The sequence below is a fragment of the Falco punctatus genome, assembly GCF_963210335.1.
Source record: "Falco punctatus genome assembly, chromosome: 1".
NCBI classification, from domain to species: domain Eukaryota; kingdom Metazoa; phylum Chordata; class Aves; order Falconiformes; family Falconidae; genus Falco; species Falco punctatus.
Window position 1 is genome coordinate 39422752 of NC_137580.1, and position 17150 is coordinate 39439901.

Below are 17150 nucleotides of genomic sequence, written 5' to 3' on the forward strand. Positions count from 1 at the left end.
CTTGGGGATGGGTGCTGGACACTATGTTGTCCCGTGGGGCTGTTTCTGCCCCAGTGCATGACTGATCTGTGTCGCACAGGGCCCTGATGTGAGCCTGGCCCCAGTTTGCAGAAGGCACCTTGGGAAGTTTCCTAGGAAAATTAGGGGGATGAGATTTGTCCCTTCATCCCGACTGCTGGAAAAAAATAAGAGAAACTTCCCTTTCTCTAAAACTTGTTCAGACTTCATTAACTCAGACAAAAATACAGATGTTGGGCGAGTCCTGCTAGTACAGACCAAGCCTGTATCTCGCTCTCCCTCCCCTCTCTGTCAGACTGCACCACTCCGGCATCCTTCTAAATTAGCAGCAGTAATTACTGGTGGCATCTTACACATCGTTAAAATGTTTCTTGGGGAAGTGCTGGCCTGGTCCGGGCCATCGCCTCCCTCCAGAAAGTCACTACAAAGAGTGCTCGGTGCCAGGCTCAGAGTTCCCACTGCTGGCACTGGTGTTTGCCCTTCAGCCACATGCCGGTGGCAGCAGAGATCTCCCTGTTGCTGAATCGGGTGAGGCTGTGTGGTAGGATCTCTTGAGTGCGTTGGGATCCTTTTCCTCAAACCTGGTCCCCGGGGCAAGCTCCTGGGATCCACCGAGAAGTCCTTGATCCACTGCAGCCCCCCGCTGCTACCAGAAGGTCCAGGGGGGCTGCATCATTTCGTACGTGGGGATGCTGGTGACGTTGACGGGAATGGAGATGATGGCCCAGGGGAGCCCGTGCTGCTCCAGTGAGCGTCTGATCATGTACCTGGAAGGACAAAGAGGCGACAAGTGTGCCTGAGCCACTGGAGTTGGGAGAGCAGAGCCCAGATGTGAGCATAAACCATAAACCAGCTCAAAGAGAAACTCTGTGGATTAATTATGACTGAATCCACTAAAAATTTGGCTCATAAAGCTCAGCTAGGACATGCTGATCACTGGGACCTCCCTGTTTGTGGGAACAAGGCTGTTGCTTGGCCCTTCCTGTGAGACATTCTGCGCCTGCGAAGATGAGATGTCCCTTGGCCAAGGCACCTACCCATCCCTGCCCAGCAGGAAAAGCGCGGGGATGTCGGCTGTCCGCCTGGTGCTGTCCTGGATCATCTCGATGTAGAAGCTGTCATTATCATAGGCGTTATCTGCGATGATCACTGCCCGCCCTCCGTGCTCCTGGATCACTCGTGTCTTCGACAGGAATGAGCAACCCCTGGGGCAGAGAGTGATAAAACCCTGGGTGACCACAGGCAGATCCTCGGCAGGTACGAAACCTGCAAGCGCCAGAGCTTGCCTGCAGATGCCCAAAGCAGGGGCTGTCTCCCTGGCCCCGCGCCTCCCCCAAACCCTGCTCCTCTTTGAGTCTGTATTTTAGGCAGCGGCTGCCCACACTCAGCCATTTTCTCCTAAATAAATATAAAATCAAATAGGGTTTTTTTCCACCTTAGCACAGGCTGTTTCTAAGAGATGGAACAATCTGGGGTGGGAACACCCTCGCATTTTCCTCATATACCCACGTGGCATAAGTCACAGGAAGAAGCTGGAGGTGACGGTAAAACGTAGCCATGGCACTGTCACCCTCTGTGCCACTGGCAGCTCCCCTCCTGCCCAAGGGTCCCCCTCAAACACTCCCGTGACGCCAGACATACCCCCTCTCCACCAAGGCGATCTGGTCCTGGATGAAGACACCATTATTCAGCTCTCCGCAGGCTTCAGGGGGATCCGCCGGGACCAGGTGGATCTGGTCGTACCTTGTGTTCTCCGAGGAGACAGGCAGGGGTGAGCAAGGGGGGTGATCAGGGCTGTTTCCCACCCCCAGCCCCTCCGCAGCTGTCCCTGCTGTCCCGTGCCCTGCTCGTCTCTGTGCGGGGTGTGCTTTTGGGGAGATCTAGGGCTCCCAGGGGCAGGGAGGCTGGTTGCCCCATTCCAGCCCCTGCAGAGCCATCCTGACCTCACTCACCAGCTCGCCTATATCTTGCTGTCACCATGGGGAGGGGAAACTAAGGCACGGCACCATCCACCCATACAAGTGCTCCTGGGGAACATGTGCAGAGCCAAAAAGTGTCTTTTCCTCTGGTCCTTGATGTCCCACATGCTTCCTAGCAGATCTGCTCCTGCACCCACATCCTGACTCCGGGTTTATTGAGGGAAAGGTCTTACATCTGCAGAGCAGTTGATTTATCTCAGCCCAGCCATCCTGGGGCTGTGCCTGTCTCAGCTCTTGGAGGAGGAAAGACCAGGGCCCCCTGAACACACAGGGGCCACACTCCCCCTCTGAAAGCCTGCTGAGGCTGAAGGCAGCGACCAGCATGTGCCTCCTTCGTAAGGGCAGACTCACGGAAGAGTAATTGTCTCCATTTTTAGAAAAGGTTCAAATGACTGGGCACTGCAATGGAGAAATACTAGGATGGAGGGACGCAAACTGACAGATTCAGTTCTTAATACTTACAAACACACCACCAAAATCCTTGGCTGGAGTGGCAGTGAAGATGTAGCGGATGTCTCCGGGGCTCAGCACTTGGAAATATAAGTATTCATGGAGGCGTAAACCTGTGTGTGCATGGAGAGAGGCAAGAGGCAGAGAAAACAAAAGGGGAAATTCCTGAAAAATGGGAAAATACCCAGCTATGGCTCCTGAACTGCACCATGCTGAAGGGAACACACCCTCCTGGCCAGGCCCTGGAGTTCTGTGAGGGGAGATGCACCAGCACCCAGGAGCACAGAGATGGGGGAAAAGGCACTGGGGCTGGGGTGCACAAGGGGAAGGGGAAAACACAGCTGGACCGCAGAGGCGATAGGGATGACATGCACACAGATCGAGGGGCGCAGCAGGGAAACACCATCTCAGGGCAGAGGCACCTTGAAAAGAAATGCACCTGGGATGGGGTGCTGGGGGGGGGGAAATGCCATGGGGATGGGGTGCACCAAGGCAAAATGCACCCAGACTGGGGTGCTGGAGGGGGAAATGCAAGGGGCTGGGGTGTACTAAGGGGAAATGCACCCGGATTGGGGTGCTGGAGTGGGGAAATGCAGTGGTGCCAAGGTGCACAGAGGGGAAATACACCCGGACTGGGGTGCTGGAGGGGGAAATACACCCGGATTGGGGTGCTGGAGGGGGAAATGCATCGGGGCCGGGCTGCACCGAGGGGAAATGGACTCGGATTGGGGTGCAGGGTGGGGGAAATGCAGCAGGGCCAGGGTGCAGAGAGGGGACAGGCACCTTACTGTCTGTGCACGGAGGGGAAATGCACCCAGAACGCGTGCGCTGGATGGGGAAATGCAATTAGGTCGGGGTGCATCAAGGGAAATGCACCCGGACTGGGGTGCAGGAAAGGGAAATGCACCCGGATCGGGGTGCAGGAAAGGGAAATGCACCTGGATCGGGGTGTACAGAGGGGAAAGGCAGCCAGGCCGGGGTGCGAGGGGAAGAGGGGCCGGGCCGGCCGCTTGCACTCACCGCGGGCCGGGCAGGAGCAGAGGCAGAGGCAGAGCCAGAGCGAGCGGCAGAGCATGGCTGCGCCCGGCACCGCCCAGTGCCCCGCCCAGCGCGCCCCCGCACCGCGCCCATTGGCGGCGCTCCCGCCCCGCGCCTTGCTATTGGTTCACGCTGCCATCAATCTCCTGAGAGACCGGGAGGCCCGGCACAGAGGCCTGCGCGGCCTGGGGCCAGCGCTGCGCTCTCCGGCCCTGTCAGCACGGTGTCAGCGGTGGGGCCCCGGTGTCCCCTCACCAGCTCTGCCACGTAACTCTCCACTCTCCATCCCTGCTCGCCTCCGGCCTTGTGCCCGCTGCCTTGTCCGGCAAACAGCGAGCCGTTCTCCCAGGCCGGTTTGGACTCCCTGCCTCTCTATGGCTGTTCGGGAGGGAGGGGCGCTCGCCGGGGCCGCTCTGTCCGCCCGTACCATAGATAGTGGCCGGAAGTGGTCGCCTAGCAACACGCGCTTCACTTCCCTTCCGGCCGCGGGGAAGCTTCTCGGCGGGCGCAGTGCATTGTGGGGTGGGGTCTGTCTGAGACGCGGGCAGCGAGAGTGAGGAGCGCAGCCGGGATGATGGTGAGTGTCATCCGCCGCCATCGTCGCCGCTGCCGCGCCTCGCTGCCTGGGCGCGGCTTGCTGGGGCTCCGCTACGCTCCAGGGGCCTTGTTTGGCGGGGCTGTGGAGGGGCTGGGGCGCGCTTGGGTCGATGGAGGGGTGCGGATGGCAGAGGCCGCCTTGTCGCAGAGGCCTGCCGCTAGCCGGTGTGGGGGGGGCAGGTCGACCCCCCGTTCCCGCCGGGCTCCTGGGCCCGGTGGGGAGGGTCTGCGTGGGAGCGGTGCGTGCTGGGAGTTGTAGGCCTGCAGCCCGGTGCGTGGGGCTGCCGGGGCCCTGGCCCGCGGCCTCCGCCCCAGCCTCATAGCTGCGTTCCCTCGGCCGCCCGGCCCAGCTCCTCCCTCCTTTGCGGGTCCCCCTGGGCTGCGGCGCTCCCCAGCTCCGAGCCCCGTTGCTGTTGCTCGGGAGCAGGTAGGCTGTGGCACAAAAGCCTTGCTTTTCTTGGGGGTGCAAGCGTTTGCGTTCCGTTACTGTCTTAGCTCTGGTGGATGTGGAAGAATCTGGTACGTTTTCTTTCACAGAATCTTGCCAGGATTTAGAGAGCCCTGGCTGTGATCCTCACACCCCTCTTCTGCTCACACATCAGACCCTTGGCCCCAGCCTTGTCAGTCTTACTGTGCAACAGTCGTATAATTTTGCTGTCTGCCCACAGGTGGCTGTTTAAAACTGTTTAAAACCTTGCAACCATTGGCTGTGTTGAAACTTTGTTTGAGCTTTGCCTGGAATGCATCTTTGGTTTGCTTTCTGAAAAGGGCTGGTGTGCTCTCAGAGCAGTGAGAAGCTTTTGTCTGCTCTGGCATCTTGATATCCTCTAAGCTATCTCCAGCACAGTTTACTGCCAGACAGGAGTAATCCCTTAAATTGTGCTGGTCTACTTCATCTTCTCTGTGACATCATCTTTCAACAGTTGCCATCCTTGGGGCAGCTGGGACACTGATTTGAGGTGTGACAGGCAAAAGGCCTTTGTGCCTGTTCTGCTGGACATCTTGCTGGTGCTGTAATAAAAAAAAAAAGTCACTGATTCAGGCACAGCGTTCCTGCAGTTCTCTGCAGTCTTAGTAACTACTACATGTACTGTCTTCTCCAGTCTAGCACCAGAATCAGAACTTTGCTGGGCTATGCTGTACAGGGGAAGCCACTGATTTTGGGACTGTTATGTCCCAGAGCGTTTACTGGGGACAGTTGGGTGAATTCCAGTTACACTGTGGAAGCAGCGAGAGATGGAAAGTGGTTGGATTGTGTCAAGTCAGAAGAATGTTAAAGAGGCTGGAGGTTTTGGTCTTAGTCTTTTTTGCATGATTGTAGCTTGCTGTACTATGTGAGGAGTTAGCTCCAGGTTGCCTGCAGGCTGTTGGGATCAGAGTAATGACTTTTCTGTGGGTTCTCTCTTCAGCCAACACCGGTTATCCTGCTGAAGGAGGGGACGGATACCTCACAGGGGATCCCTCAGCTTGTCAGCAACATCAATGCCTGCCAGGTTATCGCAGAAGCAGTACGCACTACCCTGGGACCTCGGGGCATGGACAAGCTCATCGTGGATGACCGGGGTAAGCACTGGGCAGTGACATTCCACAGCTATGTAGAAACGTGACTTGGAAAAATAATCTCTTAAGTGTAGTGCATGCTGGCAGCGTACATATTTACATACTTAATTGATATGTGGTCATATCAATTAAACCCAGTTTTTGCATATATGCAGACTTGAACTTCCTCACTCCATACTAAACTTAACTCTCATGATAGAGGTTCAGGTTATGTCTCAACGTTCAGTTTCATACCTTGGCTCTGGCTTCCACTGTTGCAGAGAAGATAATTGTCAGACCTACCTGAGGAAGTCCGTGTTTGTTGCCTACTAGCTTGAGTTAAAGCAGCTGTGGCCTTTGCTTTGAGATCGAGTAGATCCAGGGTTAGTGGGACTAGATACAAGAGAGTCCACCCCAGAAAGGAGAAACAGTGTGTTTCAGGAAAGACCAGAGCCTCGTCTTCAGGTATCCCAACCACCTGTGTTATTTTATTTTTTTAAATGAGGCTTATATCTGTGGAGTTACTCGGCACTTGTGGCTGAGTGTGAGGTCAGTGGATGTTACTGGGTAGAATTTTTTTTTTTTTTTTTTTGGGTGTGATTTAGTGGTGAGGCTTGCCCCTACTCTGAAAAGACTTGTATGAAGTCACCAAACTAGTGTATTATTTGTTACTTTTTACAATTAGTGTTACTGGAGGGTGGGGTGGAAGGTCTTAGTACTGTCTTTAAATAGTTTTTACAAATGGGAACTGTAATAACTTTTATTAAAAAGGATCATTAGATTTAAATTCACCTAATAACTGGTATGATTGATTTCTAGTCTTTTTCTTCATGTGAGTGTCAGACTAGAATATCTGGTTATATCTGTCTGGAGAGCCTCTTGAGAAGTAAGAGACAAATGAATTTAAAGCTCCTATTAATTGATGCCGAGAGTTTTTCTGCACTCAGACTAACTTCACTTAATCTGCTCCAAAAATGGACTATAAAGACGCTGTTGATAGGGAATGGAGGTACCTGCTGAGACACCCTCTGTGAAACACCCTTACCCATGAGGGTGATCACTTCACTTTCCTTTTCAGCCAATTTGTAGTTGTGCGTCTGGCTGTAGGAGTGCATTAAAATATTGTGGTGATCATGTTTCAAATCAGGTAGGAGATAAACACAAGTCATTTAGCTGAAGAAAAATTACTGTTAAGTGGAAATTCGGAGTGAGATCCTGTGGTTGTTTAGACATGACGGAAATCACAACGATGCAGGACTGGTGCTTGATTGGGATGCTCTGTAGTGCAGTAATGGGTTGAGGCCACATTTGACCTGAAAGGCGAAATGGTGAAGCACAATGAGACTGGCTGCTCTGAAATTACTATCAGCCTATTAATAATGTCTCCCTGAGGTCTGAGGAGCTCCCTTGCATGTTGGGTGCCCTTTCACAGTGACAGGGCTTTACTCGCAGCGGTTGAGCTTGACTTCCTTTTCTGCATCAATCCTAGGCAAAGCCACGATCTCTAACGATGGTGCCACTATCCTGAAGCTCCTTGATGTTGTCCATCCGGCTGCAAAGACGTTAGTGGACATTGCCAAATCTCAAGATGCAGAGGTAGGAGGGTAACCTGGCTGCGCTCAGAAGCATAACATGCAGCAGCAAGCTTGCCTCGCGGTGGTGATTCTGTGGGCTTTGTGTTAACTGATGGGAATTGCTTGGGGAGTGCTGGCATTTATGCTGGTTTCTTCATTGATGCCTTCTCTTCTGTGGTAACTTTCAGATCTTTTACACTGTTTCAGCTAGATCTGATGGGTGGTCGGAAACCTCAAAGATACAAAGTTCATGTTTTATGAACATAGGTGACTGGGAAATGAGACTTTGTGCTCAAATGGGATGTAGTCTGAACCCAGCTCTTCTTAATCACTGAAGAATTCAAGTGCAAATCTGTGAGCGGAGAAAATTACAAAATCTGTTTTTCTCTGGAAGCCCTTGTGTGGTTTATGAAGCTGCTGTCACGGTGGCCCTGCAGTGTGTGGATGACAGAGAGCGTTTCCTCTCCATGCAGGTTGGTGATGGTACCACGTCTGTAACTCTGCTTGCTGCAGAGTTCCTGAAACAAGTGAAACCCTACGTGGAGGAAGGCCTCCATCCTCAAATCATCATCCGCGCCTTCCGCACGGCGACGCAGCTGGTAAGGTGGCGCTGCTTATAGCTGAGGGAGGGCTCAGCTGCTGCTGCAGAGCTGAGGGTTGTATTGGGCTCCTCCACAGTGTCTGGGGAGAGGAGGTCTGTGCCAAAGAGGGAAAATAACACACTTCCAGGCAGAACTCAGTAATGAATGGGCGTGGGGAGTGACAGTAGTGATCTCATGCCATCCTACTGCAAACATCAGCTGCTTTTTCTGGTGTCAGTGAGCTGTTATTAGCGGTTAGTACCTCTGGAGTGCTATTGCTTTGTGTTTTTTTCCAAGAAAGAATAAATAAATGAGAGAAATTGTTTCCCATTCTCTTGTAATTTACTGATGCTTAGGAAACCTTACATCTCATGACACCCATCAGTTCCATTAAACTGAATCTTCTCAGGAGGTTAACTCCCTCAACAGCCCTTTGGTTCCCCAGTTCTCAGCTTAAAACTGCGGAGCAGCTCTGAGCCTCTTCCCAGTCCTCTATGCTGGTGTGTTTCTTAGAATTACTGTGGTAGAAGGGGTGGAATAGCTTAAATGCCTGAAACTTCAAGTGGTGGTGAAGTAGGAAATAGAAGATGACATAAAATACAAAGCGAAGTTGGAGATCTTGTCAGCTTAAGTGCATGAATCATTAATCCAGCTGTTGGCTTGTGTTTTGACAGGCTGTAAACAAGATAAAAGACATTGCTGTTGCAGTGAAGAAGGAAGATAAAGAGTAAGTTTCCCTTACAAACGACCTGGTTGTGTGTAGCTGGGCTTCAGGTAGCTGGTGTGAGGGTGTTTCTGACTTATGCTTTGGCTCTGGCTGAGGTCTCGAGGTCAGGTCAAACAGCTACAGCCTCACACCAGGTTTATTGTTGAATTTTTTTGAATTTCCTGCTCCTCTGGGGGAGATGCCATGCCATCACTTGGGCTGCGCTGAAGTATGTAGGTCAGTGTCTTCCAGTGCACATGGAGGAAGCTAGGTACCAAAATAAGCGGCCTGATTCCTTTATTTCCAGTGGTGGTGGTGATTTACGGCTTTTGCTGTAATTGGTGGCAGTATTGAATGCTCAGTGCTTCTCTGAAAATCAGACCGCTTCTTAGCTGTTGAATACGTGAACTTAGACAGCTAATAGCAGTAAGGAAATGATCCCTTCATCTGAGGGGAGAATGCTAGAGTTCGTTTTCTCCCTGCATTTTAAGCTCTTGTCTGCTTGATCTGACCTTACTAATACCTGCAGTAAAATTTCAAGTTCAACTGCATAACCATCTTAAATCATAATATCCTTCCCGCTGTCCTGTGATGTGAAATACAGCAGTTCTCATGGTCAGCAATAACTGGGGTGGTAAGAGCCTGGGAGCTGGAGCCATTATTTCCCTAGTGTCCCTTGTGTCATCCACTCTGTTGTGGCATGTTACCTGAGTTAATACTTAGAGAAGATGCCACCTTCAGAGGATTTCAGAAACTTCTTACTGCCTTTGGATGAAGGAGATGATGCTGAGCCCTGCTGTTTTGCTCAGGCTTGTGGTGTCTAGTAGCCAGCCGACCTGGTCAGTACTTGGGCTCAGATAGGCAGAATTGTACTCAACAGTCTGGGCTTTGATGTGTGTGTCTTGCTTTCCACATGGATAGAAGGGAGCTGATCTTTTGCCTCTCCTGAGTGGATTAGTCATACATGATGTTCTGTGAGCTTGTGAAAAGAATCTGCAAGTGAACAAGACCTTGTTTTTAATCTCTTGCAGTGAACAGAGAAGCCTGCTCGAGAAGTGTGCAGCCACAGCCCTGAGCTCTAAGCTGATCTCCCAGAGCAAGGAGTTTTTCTCCAAGATGGTTGTAGATGCTGTCATGATGTTAGATGACTTGTTACAACTTAAAATGATTGGAATAAAGAAGGTGCAAGGAGGTGCTTTAGAAGTAAGTTCTGTTGGAGCCTGTCCTGAAAGGATAGGAGATGGTGATCATGGCTCCTTTGATAAGTTGACTAGCAGAAATGCAGCCCAGGTTGATGGTGCCTGTTCAGGAATTACCAAAGCAAAAGCAAGCTGTTGATGTGAGGAAAAAGCTTAGTGAGTAGGACTTGATTTCTTTTCTGTAGGTAGAGAATCTGGGGTTTTTGAGCCAAATACACTCTTATCTCACTGCTGTCTGTAGTGAATGTTGTTACTGGTAAGAATTTAATTTATATCTCTGTAAATTAATTTTTTTGTGTGTGGGAAGTCTTTGTTAATAGGAACCAATAGCCATACAGTCCTGGTTGTATGCTTGACTACTGGGTTGGGGGAGAAAAAGCAAAGAAAATGCTGTGAATGAGCTGATCTAGTGGTGGGCAGGGTAGATGGGCTGTGTGGTTTATACTGCAGTGCTGAAATATACCTGTTGTGCCTGGGACTGCATACAGGTCTGTGGCAGGGAGTTTTTCTTGGGCTGTGGACAGCTGGTGTGTCTGTGCTGTCTCGTGCCTGTGTCCTGTATAGGTTTGGCCCATTGCTTGGGACCCTTCTGCTGAAAAGTAAAGCTCACCACAGTCTCTCTGAATTATTATTCTGTGGCTGTTACTGTCTGTAAACACTCCTCATGAGCATTTTTTTTGAGAAGAGACATTATAATCATGCTATTATCTTGCCCAGACAACTAATTTAGTGAATTGGGAACACTTCAGCATCTGTTTTTGTGGTGTCTGGGCCTGCTGGTGTTCTGAGGCTTGCAGAAATTGGTCCCCTGGGGAGGGTGGTGTCTCCCGTTCTGGCTAAAAGCAGCTTGCCATGGTCAGTGTTGTTTGACCCTTGTATTCTGCTGTTAGACTCCTTTATTCTGCTGTAGGTCTCCTTGGAGACCTATGAGGATGGGGCAAAGAATTTAACATGCTATTCTCCAGGGTTTGTGAGAGATCCGGGGTTGTCTTGCCCTGTCAGCTGGAGCAGAAGTGGTCTGTGATTGTCCTAGTTTAGGAGGGACAGGGATCCTCTGGGCTGCAGTGGCTGGGCAGGGCCACGTCTGCCGTGTGGTTGGATACTTCTGGAGTGGGAGATGTAGATGTTGATTTCTCTACCATCTGTGAAGTCGAGAAGTTAACTTCAGGGGACTGCAGTGTGGGGCAGGGCAGTCCTGCTGCAAAACAATCCCAGAGGTGGTGATGGAGCTTGGAAAAACAAACCAGGGCAAAAAAACGCCCAACCCCAAACCCCGAGCATGGGGCTGTGAATGAGAAGTATCCATCTTCAAAGGGTAGAAATGGGAAAGACATCAGAGAGGGAACAGATTGCTCCATCCCTTGATCTTCAGATTGTGTATAGCGTCTTCTGCTGCGGTGTCTTGAGGGGTAGAAAGGCAGTGATAGAAGCTGATTTTGTGAACAGAGAGAAGAAAATACTTGCTGCTTGTTTTCTCTAAAAGTGGGTTAATCAAAGGAGACAGCTGTTGGTGAATGCTTTGTAAATGAGGACTCTGAAAGCAGGGAGTTTCCTGTGGGAGTTATTAACCCTGTTGAGAAAACCTTGGGAGGCTGAGCCTAACACAAATCCCTGTCTTCAAGGACTCGCAGCTGGTGGCCGGAGTTGCCTTTAAGAAGACATTCTCCTATGCTGGGTTTGAAATGCAGCCCAAGAAGTATCAGTCTCCCAAGATAGCCTTGCTGAACGTGGAGCTGGAGCTCAAGGCCGAGAAGGACAATGCTGAAGTCAGAGTAAACACAGTGGAGGTAAGAGCCGGAAGGGGAGCTTTTCGCGCATCCTCATGCCTGCAAGATGTGGTGGCTACTTGAGAGAGCCAGTGGGATAAATTGGATTGCCTTCTGGTTGTCCTTCCCCCCCTGAAAATAGCTGGTGGGTTATGCTGCCTCGTTTGGGAGAAGGGTATGGCAGACTTTGTATTACAGCAGGTTTAGGGTCTGTCTCTGCTCAGTCATTGTGTCTCTGCTATGCTGTGATAAGCTGTGGGCTGTGAGGTGGCTTCTTTATGCCTAACAAGTGGCCTTCCAGGGAAAGCTTATTTAGCAGTGCTTTAAATGCTGAAAGAGCCTCTTCGTATTTAAGCAAACTAGGTAGCCATTTGGACACTAGTTCTCTTTCCATCTTGTTAAAATACCTTTATGAAACACAGTCATTCTGGGACAACTTGGAAAGTTGCGTGTATTTGGTTGCTGCATAATTGTGGTATTTAAAGATCTCTGGGGGCTTTGCTTTTGGGGTCTTGACCCCACTGTGATCTTAGTAACTGTTCCCTTCCAGTTAGTCTCTCTGCCTTGGTGAAGATGGTGGTCTTTTCTGTTGTAGTCAGCTGCTGCATGTGATGTTGCTGCATGCTTTTGTAAGATTTCGCAGCTGTTTATGACTCCATTTCACTGACAGCTGGAGCACAACAGGCTTGTGAAACCTGAGCATGCTGGTAAAGCATGAAGTTTCTCAGGATCTGTGTTTTTCCTCTGTGATAGATACTGTAAGTTTCTCCACCCCAACATCCGTGTTCTGTAAGTGCCTCTCGGACACCAGTATAATCCCTTCTTCCTCGTGTTCTGTCTTGAGCTGTCGCTGCCTCTCTCTCTCAGTTCATCCAGCCCCTTTATTGACTCAGTTCTGCTGCTGGAAGCATTTTAAGACATGGCTCTGTGGCATAAAATTGGGTGACCTAAAATCACCTATGAGTCTTAGAAAGCAGTTGTCTGCCAGTGCTGCATGGAGCAGTGTCACCACTGCCGTTCTTTTAGAAGAGCTCTCCCTTCGCAGGCGCTGCGGTATGGTGGTGGGATGGCATTTGCAGTGCTTCATGACATGAGTGCTTGTCCCTTTTCTCCCTGCTAGGATTACCAGGCCATTGTGGATGCTGAGTGGAACATCTTGTATGACAAACTAGACAAAATCCACAAGTCGGGAGCCAAGGTTGTCCTGTCCAAACTTCCCATCGGTGATGTGGCTACCCAGTACTTTGCAGACAGAGACATGTTTTGTGCTGGCCGTGTCCCAGAAGAAGATCTCAAGCGAACTATGATGGTGAGCTACCTTGTTTTGGAACAGACTTCTGATTTAGTTTTAACAGTGCCCAGCTGGTTGTTCCCAAAACAGGGCAGTGACTGATGACTGAACATAGTGTTCCTAACAAAGACTTAAAATTAAAATGGCATAATTTTTGCCAGTGCAGTTATTGGGTAGAGCTGCCATATACTGATGAAGCTGTGCCTTGATGGAATGAACAATCACACACTAATTGTATCTGCACTGCTTTTTTTGTTTCTCTGCTGTTGTGACATATTGGGGTCTGTACATTGCATCGGTAGGGGTTTATTTTCCCTACTTCTTGACTGTTCCTTTGTGAGTGGATTTTCCCTAAGCTTGCTTTGTGTAGCTGTTGGACTCTAGATCCTGTGAGTCAGCACTTAAAAGAACCTTAATCTTATTTTGCTGTTGAGGATTATTTCTCGTGTTGGTAGCCTGGCTAGATGTGTGAGATGGGAGGGGAAGTAGAAGAGGATTTTTTTCCCTGAATCTGGCTTGCAGGGTGGTTTTTGCATCAGCTAACAGACTAGACTGTCTCTGAAGAGTGGGAGCCTGCTGGGGAAATTTGTCTTGTTTGTCAGGGTGGGTAATGCTGTGCTTTATCTCCTTCCTGTGCAGGCCTGTGGTGGTTCCATTCAGACCAGTGTCAATGCCCTATCGGATGATGTCCTGGGCCGATGCGAGCTCTTTGAGGAGACTCAGATTGGAGGAGAGAGGTAAGTAACACCAGCTGTGAACCTGTAGTCCTGTGTAAGCGCTCTGGTATTAGTTTGAATAGTTGAGTTCTAAGCACTGGCAGTTTGAGTATCTCTCAAGGTGATGGTGTGAAAACAAGATTGTGTTACTCCTGCTTTTTATGAGTCTGAGGGGGGGCACAGGAGTAAGCTTTCACTGAAATCTTACCTCTTTTATATGCTTTTAAAAATAGATATTTATTCTTCCCTAGTGCCTTGTAGAAAGCATAGTGGTATTCTTTCACTTGTAAGTTAAAAGCAGTGCCTTTTGAGGTTGATTGTGGCACTCGTCTGATATCCCACAGTGACATTTGACTATCAGCGGAAGTGAAGCTGGGTACAATATAATGGGGTTCTTCCCGTTGCTAGAGGAGAAATCCTCTTTGGAGCTGTCTGCTAATATCTGCTCTGTTCCTGCCAAGTGAAAATGAGAACATGGGTTTGGGGCAAAGCCTTAGCAACTGGAAGAGAGTGGATTTTCCTGGGTCAGCTTAAATTTCACTTGTGTGTTGCCTGGCTCTGCTCCTTCTTAGTTCAAGATCTGATAGGGGTTCTGCGTAGGGTGAAATGGCTTCAGTCATGCGTCAGGCTTGTAAAGAGCTTCTCTGTTCCCATACTGTCATATTGGTGCAAAGCCTGTTCAGCAGCAGCCCTGCTTCTCTGTTGCTGTAATCTTTCTTGCATTGTGCCATTGGCAGGTACAACTTCTTCACAGGCTGCCCAAAGGCAAAGACTTGCACGATAATCCTGCGAGGGGGTGCAGAGCAGTTCATGGAAGAGACAGAACGGTCCCTGCATGATGCTATCATGATAGTCAGGAGAGCAATCAAGGTAAGGACCAGTGGAGATTCCCAGTGCCAAACCAGCAGGGAGGTTTATTGATCAGACCTGGCACAGCTGTAACTCCTAGAAACCTTTTCACACGCCAACATTTGACTAAGGTCTCCATGGAGAGACTAGGTCCTCTCAGCGCAGACGGCCAGCATCTGATTGATTAACTCAAGTGCTGTTCCTCAGCCAAAGCAGCGTTCTCTCGGCAATGTTGCCAGATGCTTTTCAGGCACGCCTGGGTTTTGGCTTTCTCTTCAGTACAGCTGTAACTTGGGCTTGCTGGGTTGTGGCTTGTTCTGGAAACACCCCCATCCTAAAGGGAACGCAGTCTGGGTGCGTTGGGTAAATCTGTGGTAGATTTGAATAGCAGGACTGATTTCATCTCGATGGCATGCGTGCGTGTCAGTGCCCATTAAAGCCGCTTGTTCCCTGTCTTGGTGCCCAGTCTGAGGGGGTAGCTGTCCCCTGGCTGTGAAGGTGGTAGGCTGGGAGCACTAAGAGGGAAGTCTGATGCTGGTGTGAATGTGTGTGCTCTGCTTGTGGAGTTGCTGGTCCTGTGTGATAGATGCCGCCTGTCTGCAGGTGTTTCTGGGTTATGCATAATAATGTGTTAAAGTGGTGTTTTCTAGTTAAAAACAGCTTTGAGGCCGAGTGCCCTGAGGGGATAGGAAGAAGCATGCCAGGATTTTTTGGAGCTGTTTTGCTTTTAGAAAGAACATCCTGATCTCCCTACTGGGGGGAAAAAAAAAAAAAAAAAAAAAAAAAGAGGGAAATGTGCCCAGCACAAGGAGAGTGTGGTCTTCCCTCCCCTCCCTCCCCTGGTATGGTGTCTCCAGACCATCCCTTTATCTTGTGTGTAGCTGGGGAGAGCTGCAGGTAGCTGCCACTCGAGGTTTGTGACCTGTTTTGGAAGCTCCTGGCAAAGCTGGCAGGTGCCCCCAGGGATGGCAGCAGCCTGGGCTGTAGATTCCCCTGGGTCTGGTGTGTCTGCACCACCCTGATGTGCAGCAGTCGCAGGAGAGGTTTTGCTGCTTTTCCCCTTGCAGTGAGGGCATCTCCTTTTCTTTCAGAATGACTCGGTGGTTGCTGGTGGTGGTGCGATAGAGATGGAGCTTTCCAAATACCTCCGGGACTATTCCAGGACCATTCCGGGCAAGCAGCAGCTGCTGATAGGTGCTTATGCTAAAGCCCTTGAGATCATTCCCCGTCAACTCTGTGACAACGCTGGCTTTGATGCCACCAACATACTGAACAAGCTCCGAGCCAAGCACGCGCAGGTTGGTGCCCACTTCTGAGCCGAGGGCTGCATGTGTGAACCGGTAGTGTGTGTGATTTCTTTTCTTTATATTTCTTGAGCCTGGATCAGTCAGGCTCAGTTCAGCTAAGCCCATGTTAGGCTTGTGTCCTCTTTGATTACATGCAGCATTTTGTTTTTTGGATCAAGTATGGGCTTGGTGCAGGTTTCTATAAAAGGAGGTTACTATATAAAACTATAAAAGTTTTCCCTTTGATCACGGCTGTCGGGTGACTTCTATAGCTGGGAGTTTTGATTTGCTTTTTAAAAATGCATTGTTTGTCAGGAGGGAGGCTTCTATATTAAACATTAAAGTGATTAGAGTACAGAAGTTGGCTGAGCCACGTGTTTGCCTGAGGAGCTGCAGACTGAAGGTCCTGACCGCTGATCATTTTGGGTCTTGAGGGGCACGCATGTACATGCACGTGCAGTCCTGATTCAGGCAGTTAGAGGTGGCGCCTTGGCTTCTCTCTGCTTCTGCTGCCTTGGAGGGAGTCACTCCCACCATGTGTCGCCCTTCTGATGATTGTGGGGTTAGGGGGAATGCCCCAAAATGTGCGGCTGTATCTTGGGCTGCAAAAACTAGGGCTGTGGGTGGGGGAGCGAGACAGCAGTGCAGTGGAAGTCAGTCCTGTAAGGCGTCTACAGCTTCTGTCTGAAATGGGGCATGCCTCCTGTTTTACAAGGCTTCACTGGCGCTGTTTGCTGACAACAAAGGCTTTTTGGTTTTTTATTTTTCTTTGTGTTTCCCTCGAGTATTCTTCATTCAGCAAGGTCCAGTCGCTGCCTCTCCCTGAACGTTTGTCTCTGCTTCTCTCCCGCCAGGGAGGTATGTGGTACGGTGTGGATGTCAACAACGAGGACATTGCCGATAACTTCGAGGCCTGTGTGTGGGAGCCAGCCATCGTGCGCATTAACGCGCTGACGGCAGCCTCGGAGGCCGCCTGCCTTATTGTCTCAGTGGACGAAACCATCAAGAACCCCCGTTCCACTGTAGACGCTGCGCCCAGCGGACGGGGCCGGGGGCGAGGCAGGCCCCACAACCACTGAAACCCCGCTCCCCATCAGTGTTGTGACAGGGGCTGGCGCTCTCCTCCATTGTGAAGAAGAATTGATTTCTAGTTTAATTAACGGGCTGTTTACCAGATGGTCGTTTTGAGGGCTTACAGGCAACCACTGGCCTTGTTTAATTAGAGTAAATCTTGGCCTCGGTAGCGGCAGCCTCCTGCGAGGTGTCCTGCCCCAACATTTCCTACGCAGCACTGATCCCCTTAGGCTCGCCTTGTCCTTCCGCTTGGAAGCTGTGTGAGCGGAGCCCGCTTCAATGCTGGCAGGCAGTGCAGCGAGTGTGGGGTTTGTTCATATTTATACTTCCCCCTCCTCCCCCCCCCGCTGGGGGTTTTGAACCCAGGCTCAAACACAATAAAAAAGTGACTTCCTTTCGGTGGCAAACTGGGTTGTTCCTCTGTTTTCTGCTGCTTGCTTCATTCTGCAGGGTGGTAGCTTGTGGTTAAGAGTTGGATTAACCTTTT

General features: G+C 50.4%; 2 protein-coding genes across 3 annotated transcripts; one reads left to right on the plus strand and one right to left on the minus strand.

Moving 5' to 3' along the window:
- Window positions 1-201: 201 nt before the first annotated feature.
- On the minus strand, window positions 202-3943 carry PRADC1 (protease associated domain containing 1). 2 transcript variants are annotated; one of them, XM_080396335.1, is made up of 5 exons: window positions 3741-3943; window positions 2460-2560; window positions 1660-1769; window positions 1056-1223; window positions 202-785 (listed from the first exon to the last, which is right to left on the minus strand). In XM_080396335.1, the coding sequence occupies exons 1-5, from the start codon at window positions 3913-3915 to the stop codon at window positions 665-667; spliced, it is 675 nt and encodes a 224-aa protein (XP_080252461.1). In that variant the 5' UTR covers window positions 3916-3943; the 3' UTR covers window positions 202-664. The 2 variants fall into 2 exon arrangements, with proteins under 2 accessions (XP_080252461.1, XP_080252462.1); XM_080396336.1 differs by lacking the exon at window positions 3741-3943 and adding an exon at window positions 3468-3678.
- CCT7 (chaperonin containing TCP1 subunit 7) lies at window positions 3927-17070 on the plus strand. Its single transcript, XM_080396315.1, has 12 exons — window positions 3927-4062; window positions 5492-5645; window positions 7111-7217; window positions 7669-7794; window positions 8451-8503; window positions 9514-9685; window positions 11304-11468; window positions 12568-12756; window positions 13378-13475; window positions 14192-14324; window positions 15395-15601; window positions 16444-17070. The coding sequence occupies exons 1-12, from the start codon at window positions 4057-4059 to the stop codon at window positions 16666-16668; spliced, it is 1635 nt and encodes a 544-aa protein (XP_080252441.1). The 5' UTR covers window positions 3927-4056; the 3' UTR covers window positions 16669-17070.
- Window positions 17071-17150: the final 80 nt, after the last annotated feature.

Bases quoted from the DNA above. Each gene is read 5' to 3' on its own strand.
- CCT7 (XM_080396315.1), top strand. The intron at 5,646-7,110 runs GTAAGCACTGGG...CATCAATCCTAG, and splicing joins GCTCATCGTGGATGACCGGG to GCAAAGCCACGATCTCTAAC. The intron at 9,686-11,303 runs GTAAGTTCTGTT...CCTGTCTTCAAG, and splicing joins TGCAAGGAGGTGCTTTAGAA to GACTCGCAGCTGGTGGCCGG.
- PRADC1 (XM_080396335.1), bottom strand. From the start codon at position 3,915: ATGGTACGGGCGGACAGAGCGGCCCCGGCGAGCGCCCCTCCCTCCCGA. The intron at 1,224-1,659 runs GTATGTCTGGCG...TCTCTGCCCCAG, and splicing joins ATCGCCTTGGTGGAGAGGGG to GGGTTGCTCATTCCTGTCGA. The intron at 786-1,055 runs GTAGGTGCCTTG...TTGTCCTTCCAG, and splicing joins TTCCTGCTGGGCAGGGATGG to GTACATGATCAGACGCTCAC.